Here is a 6046-nt window from a genome sequence, read left to right as displayed (position 1 = left end):
TGAAGAAAAACAATTCATTCAGTGGCATTAAATTCGAAACAGCATAAAATTTAGACCGGCAAGCAGGAGTCAATACCCGAACCACCAACCTTGCTGACTGGTGAGGCCCCATCTTCATAACAATAATACACTGAGAAAGGCCTTACCAGGAAGCAAAGGTCACATCTTGGTGCGCTCTTGACTCCCCTCTATTATCCCTCTATTTTTTTTATTTTACACAGCCCAATATCTCTGCCATTTATGGCACAACCATCCTCTCATCTCCCATTTACCGAAAATCTACCCCACTGACCGAATTAGCTTCGCAGTCTCTTGTTTACCGAACTACCACTACTTCTACTAGCATTACAGTAATGGTAACTTATTTGCAATCCTAGCCTTTACTTTCCTACTAATTACCTGAAATCTCCCCTCTACAAACCCAATAGAAAGGAATTAGCAAAAAAAGATCCCTTAGTCCTTTGTCAAATGTCCAATGTTGTAACCACCAAAATGCACAAGGGGTTTCTCTGGGAGAGAGATCGAAGAGGGGAGACTCAAGGTAATTTGCACGGCGAAAACCCTAAACTTGTTGTTTGGGTGCAGCTGTAGGCTCATTGCAAGACCCTACAGCATTGCCGTTATCAAGGCAGCTGCTAGTGGTGGTGGTGGTGTTGCTAAGAGCAACAGTGATTTGGTTCACTGTGTTGCACAAATGGTTGTTTATCGCAGTGACACTGGAGAAATTGAGCTTTGCAGATGGAATAGTGCTTGCAAGGGCTTGGAGACCCACAGTCAGTAGGCAGCCTGAGTTGTTATGTCCATTTCCATTTCCATCCTCAGAATTAGATTGCATTGAATTGCCTTCACTGACAGTGCTACTGCTGGATTCTACTGGGACTATGACAAAACCTAGTGGAAGTAGAGGAATGCAGGATGGATCCTCGCCGCTCATTGCCAGCTGAATTGACTCAACGTCCACGGTGGTGAACACGACAAGGCTGCCGGATTGATCAGTGCAACTCTCTTGTAGCATGAGATCTACATGCTGTGATGAGTTGCTGGCGACCTACATACATGCAAGTATACAAATTTATTTAATGGAATACAGATAAAGTTCTTGCTGCATATATATAATTCAGTACAGAGGTTTAATTCAGCAGTTTTATTACTTTTTATGTTATTGGTAATAAAAAAACTAACAAAAAAAGAGGGAAATTGATAATGATGTATGTATTATTAAATTGATTATAAATGCAGGGAAGAAAAGGCTTACGTTGATGCGAAGAAGAGAGATGCAGTTTCCTGGATGAGAGCCGTTGGCAATGTGAGCAACCTCATGCAAGGCATTCCCATTGGAAAGAACTTCCAGCTACACAGTATAATATACATATTAATTAATTATTACAAGGACCATTATTAGAAACAAACAATTTATCTTAAGTGCAGAGAGTAAAAGATTAACTATATAAAAGAGTTTTTTTTTATGGCGTCCAATAGAACCTGAGATCTGCGATGTTCATCCCTCAACAGATCAAAGACTAGGAAGTGAGGATAGGGCAGCCAAGTTGTGGATACTGCAGAGAGAACGACCCCATTAGGCTGGCCAGGCTCCGTGATTTCCCTTGAAATAATTCTAACAGTGCCATCATGGGAATCGGGTAAAGCTGTCCATGATTGGCCACTAGAAGTGCTGATATTCAGGCTAAAAGTTCTGATCATTCTTTGAGCCAGTCTCATCATGTTCTTCCGTGCTTCAGGAGAGGGTATTACTGTGAATATATACCAGGAATAGAAGTGTTCAGAATTAATGGAAGTTAAGCAGATACTGGGACTAATTTTGGCTATAAAATGAAAGCGTGCATTTAGGAAGCAGCTAAGGAGAAATAATGTTTTCTTTTTGGTATGGGGTATCAAATACCACAATCGATAACAATTATATAACTAATATTAAAATAATTAATACAAGGTTAAATGCAGCTTAATACTTGAGTTGATATACATATAGTGAACTTAATTAATTTCAAGTAGTGGAAGAAATATAGAATTGTAACCTCTTACCTCCTAGGTCAGAGATATTTCTAGCCATGAGGCTTGCAACTCTCTCGCATTGTCTCTGTAAGACTGCTAACCAGCGATGTGCTCCAAATGCCATCCCACTATAGATATACTGGCTAAATATCTGATGGACAGGCTTATCCTCTATCTCTGCATGTTCTATCCATGTCAACTGTATGGAGATGTGCAAGTGTAAAAAATTAACTTTTGGTCAATTTCGAGGGCATAAGTTGACAGAAAATCGCCTTAATGGAGAATCGAGCTTAATTATCAAAGATTGTCATCTGGCCCTCCACCAAGAAACAAATAAACAATAAAAGCATAAAATTTAGGCTAGTGCATACCCTTGAGTACCCATTGGGCAAGTCTTGAATTACACAGCCGGACGGACGTCTCCTGTACAGGGGAAAGGAAAGTCGGATGTTGTTGTGGAAGCTATCGAGGGGAAAATCGACAATAGCCCAAGTGCCCTCCTCTACATTTTGTTGGCAAAAGCGAAGAAAATGTGTTTCTCGAGTTGGCACCAATGGGGAAAGAACTTGCAATTCTGCATACATCTGCTCAGATCATAACAAGTAACAAATAATTAAGCTATCTAGAAAACAGAAAATAAGCTAAATCACAGAAATTTCTGGTACTTATAGTGTTCAATAATAAATACTAGATAATGTGGGAATTAAAAAATTGTAGCATCAAATCCATACATACCAGGTGAAGGGAACCGCTTGCACCGCAAACGCCTGTTTTTATAACTTGAACAGTTTTTGCTCTAGCAACAATGGAGGGAAACAGCTCCATCCATTTATTCTAACAATTTGTACAAAATCAACATCAGCTTAAATTACCTTTACAAAAGTTTTTTTTTTTTAATATATGATAACATGGTTAATGAATTTAAAAAATTCTTTTGTAGTATATACCGATAGGTGCTACAAATTAATTAAGAAAAATGATTCGACACTCATGTAATGAGTATAAAGAAGTTCTTCTGAAATTGAGGGACTTACAGCATCCAGGAAAGCATCAACCAAGTTAATGCTATTCATTATAACCACTGCACAATCACGAGTAGCTTCAGTCCTCATGTCACTAGGGTTCTGTTTGAGATTGGAAGGCCATGGAAACATTCTCGCATGCTCTTCAAGATTAAGCACTTCCTTTCCATTCTCATTGTTTGTGATCCAAAGAGGCTCATTTGCATTACACATCTTCACAAGTTCATCCATTGACGACAATGCAAGCCCCATTGCAAGACCTTCTCCCTCCTCCATTAATACTGTACCAGCCTCAGGAAAGGAAGATGGTTCTGGCAACATAGGCATACGCATCATATCAATGCAAGTGCCCAAAGACTCCGGAAACGGCCTTGAATATATGCTCATATCCAAATCCAAGGAAGGGGGGACAAAAGCAGGAGCCGGTACCATTGAGTGGATTGGCCGGCCGCCATATCTTGAAGCAATACAACAAACGCGCTCCAACTGAACAACATTGTAATTTAAGATTCATTGATCAACAGCCAAAGTTTAGAATTTGCAATGTATTTGATTATGATTATTTGGTAATTGGCCAGCTAAAAGTGAATGTTTAAATATTAGGTCATTGACATGTTATTATTATATTCAGAGCAACATTTGAAAATTTCACCTCTTCTCTAAGTCTTGCATGTTCAAGTCGAAGATCCTCAAAGGGAATTTCTCCAAGCATGGCTTGACCTCCACAATCGGGACAAATAAGATTTCGTAACTCCGCTTGTAGCCTGTAATTATCATGCTGCAAGCTCTCATTTTCTGCCCTGAGTATATTATTATCCGATCGGTCTTGTTGTGCCTATTAAATTCGGTGAGGGAAAAAGAATTACACAAACATCATTAGTACTTAGACGCGAAGAAACCTAGTGGACTTACTTCGACGCTGCAGCACTAAATGTCTCCCATATAGCATTATTAATGCTGTGCACTCTTTGGGAAGCACATGTGCAGGTAAGGGTTCATTACATGTTCCAGAGGGTTATTAATGAAGACAGACTGTATATCTAACCAGATATGGTAGTGCATGTGAAGCAATGACCCAGTCGCCCAAGGTTATAAATGCGATCCTTTTGCTACATTGCTCATAACGATGGCTTGGTAAAAAAGTTGTAATGGACGGCGGGCCTTCTTGAAATAAAATCAACGGCTTCATTAAGAGTTGGGACATTTAAGGGTTTCCATGAAAGTGAAAGGACGTCCAAGAGAGAGGTAATATTAACCATGTTTACCTTCATTTGGGTACGGCGGTTTTGGAACCAAAACTTGACTTGGCGTGGTTTTAGACCAAGTTCATGGCTGAGTCTCATTCTTTGTTTGTCATCTGGGTGTGGGCATTCCTTAAACATGCTGCAAAACAAGCTTTCCTTTATTTTTATTGTGTGATAAAAACGGTGAACTTTTGAATAAGATTTCATAGAAATGGTTAGAGAGAGAAAGTTAGTAATCAATTTTGCTTATATAATAATATTCTTCGATGTATAACGGGGTTGTTTATACAGAATAACAAGAAGATTTTGCATCAAGATAGAAAATCAAGGGAGAGTGCTATTTTTATTTTTTTTTTGGAAAAATATTGATTTTGTAAACAGATAATCCAAGGTAAAGAGTTTTTTCTGCATGGCAATTTTGATGCACGAGAAAGATAAATTATGAGAGGAATATATTCTTTCATAGATTTAAGAAAGAGAAAAATTAGAGAGAGAGATGTGCAAAAATTAGTAACATACGCTTCCATTTCTTGGATCTGGCGTGCAGTGTGCCTATGGTAACGTTTCTTCTTTGGAGGTTGCTCGCTGCTCTCTTCCTCATTCCCTGACTTCTCTTCAAGTTCTTCACAGCCAGACCCACTTTCCACTTCCTCCTTACCTGGCATAACTAGCCCGTTTCCTTCTTTCTAAACAAAACAAACCACATTGTGCGAAACTAATTTTCCATTGATTGAAAAAAATAGAGACAAAAACAGAAAATAAATAAATAAAAGAAATATGGAGATCAAAGAGTCTGGACATACAGAGATAATGGGGGAGAGAGTGTGGAAAGGCATGCTTGACATGAAGTTGAAGCTAGGGTTTTCGATCGGCAACGAATAGATGGTATCGGAGGAGACTACATTCCCTCCCATGTTTGACATAAGTACTTGGCAATCACCAAACATTGTTGCTTGGTTCTTTGAAATATGAAGAGATGAGACCGATTTTCTTTCCCAACTAGGTTATGGTGTTGTTTGTCTGTTCACATAAATTAGGTCGTGCCTGTACATAAAAGGGGAAAATCTTTATCAAGAATTAAAGACCAGCGTGTACCCAAAAATGAAAATATGAACGAGCAAAAAAGATAAATCCTTGTGTGCAAAAGAACCTCAATCGAACCTAATTATGGCTTTCGTAACACCATTAAAACAACGAGAACCCCACAGAAAAGACATAAATGCTAAAAGAAAGAAGCTGAAATATGAAGGCTTAATTAAAATCTTCTAAGAAAAAGGTTTGAATTGCAAGAGAATGTCGCGACGATTCTCTAACACCCAATTGAACAACGTATATAATACCTTTGACTTGATGAAGACAAAAAAAAGAAACTAATAATAATAAGTTGTGGAAAAAATGAAATTCAAAGGCTTGTAACCATGAGTTACAGAAACCGCCATGAAGACTGAGGATCAAAGAAAGCTGTCAAGAAAAAACAAAAAAGGAAAGAGGAAGCTTCAAACAAAATGAAACGGAAAAGAGTTAAAAACTGACATGGTGAGAATTAATACCACCAACAACAATATGTTTGCTGTAATCTTTAGAATTTTGGGAATTGAAGAGTTTGAAAGAAAATCTCTTCCCATTTGATTCCAAAAGCCTCACCCTCTCACTTGTCTGCTTATTACTTTACTTCCTGTGCTGTTCTTCCTCTGTCGCTGTTTCTTTGTCATAAATTGGCTGCTTTTTCGTTTTACCGTATATAGGGTTAATGTTGGGATTTCCTCTTTT

General features: G+C 38.4%; 1 protein-coding gene across 3 annotated transcripts; it reads right to left on the bottom strand.

The window, feature by feature from the left end:
• On the bottom strand, positions 1–6046 carry LOC133701076 (homeobox-leucine zipper protein HDG5-like). Of its 3 annotated transcripts, none has more exons than XM_062124877.1 (12): positions 5921–6046; positions 5080–5320; positions 4796–4962; positions 4298–4415; positions 3685–3867; positions 3045–3518; positions 2746–2844; positions 2382–2594; positions 2041–2209; positions 1483–1751; positions 1256–1351; positions 1–1048 (listed from the first exon to the last, which is right to left on the bottom strand). In XM_062124877.1, the coding sequence occupies exons 2-12, from the start codon at positions 5221–5223 to the stop codon at positions 563–565; spliced, it is 2418 nt and encodes an 805-aa protein (XP_061980861.1). In that variant the 5' UTR covers positions 5224–5320; positions 5921–6046; the 3' UTR covers positions 1–562. The 3 variants fall into 3 exon arrangements, with proteins under 3 accessions (XP_061980861.1, XP_061980845.1, XP_061980853.1); XM_062124861.1 differs by having other exon boundaries at positions 5810–5988; XM_062124869.1 differs by having other exon boundaries at positions 5827–5988.

Source organism: Populus nigra, chromosome 1 (assembly GCF_951802175.1).
Source record: "Populus nigra chromosome 1, ddPopNigr1.1, whole genome shotgun sequence".
NCBI classification, from domain to species: domain Eukaryota; kingdom Viridiplantae; phylum Streptophyta; class Magnoliopsida; order Malpighiales; family Salicaceae; genus Populus; species Populus nigra.
The sequence above is the reverse complement of the archived record's forward strand: the minus strand, read 5'-3'. Positions and strand labels throughout refer to the sequence as shown.

Excerpts from the sequence above, each read along its gene's own strand:
- LOC133701076 (XM_062124877.1), bottom strand. The coding sequence starts at position 5,223 with ATGTTTGGTGATTGCCAAGTACTTATGTCAAACATGGGAGGGAATGTA. Across the intron at positions 3,519-3,684 it reads ATGCAAGACTTAGAGAAGAG|TTGGAGCGCGTTTGTTGTAT; the intron begins GTGAAATTTTCA and ends AATGTTGTTCAG. Across the intron at positions 1,752-2,040 it reads AAATATCTCTGACCTAGGAG|TAATACCCTCTCCTGAAGCA; the intron begins GTAAGAGGTTAC and ends ATATATTCACAG.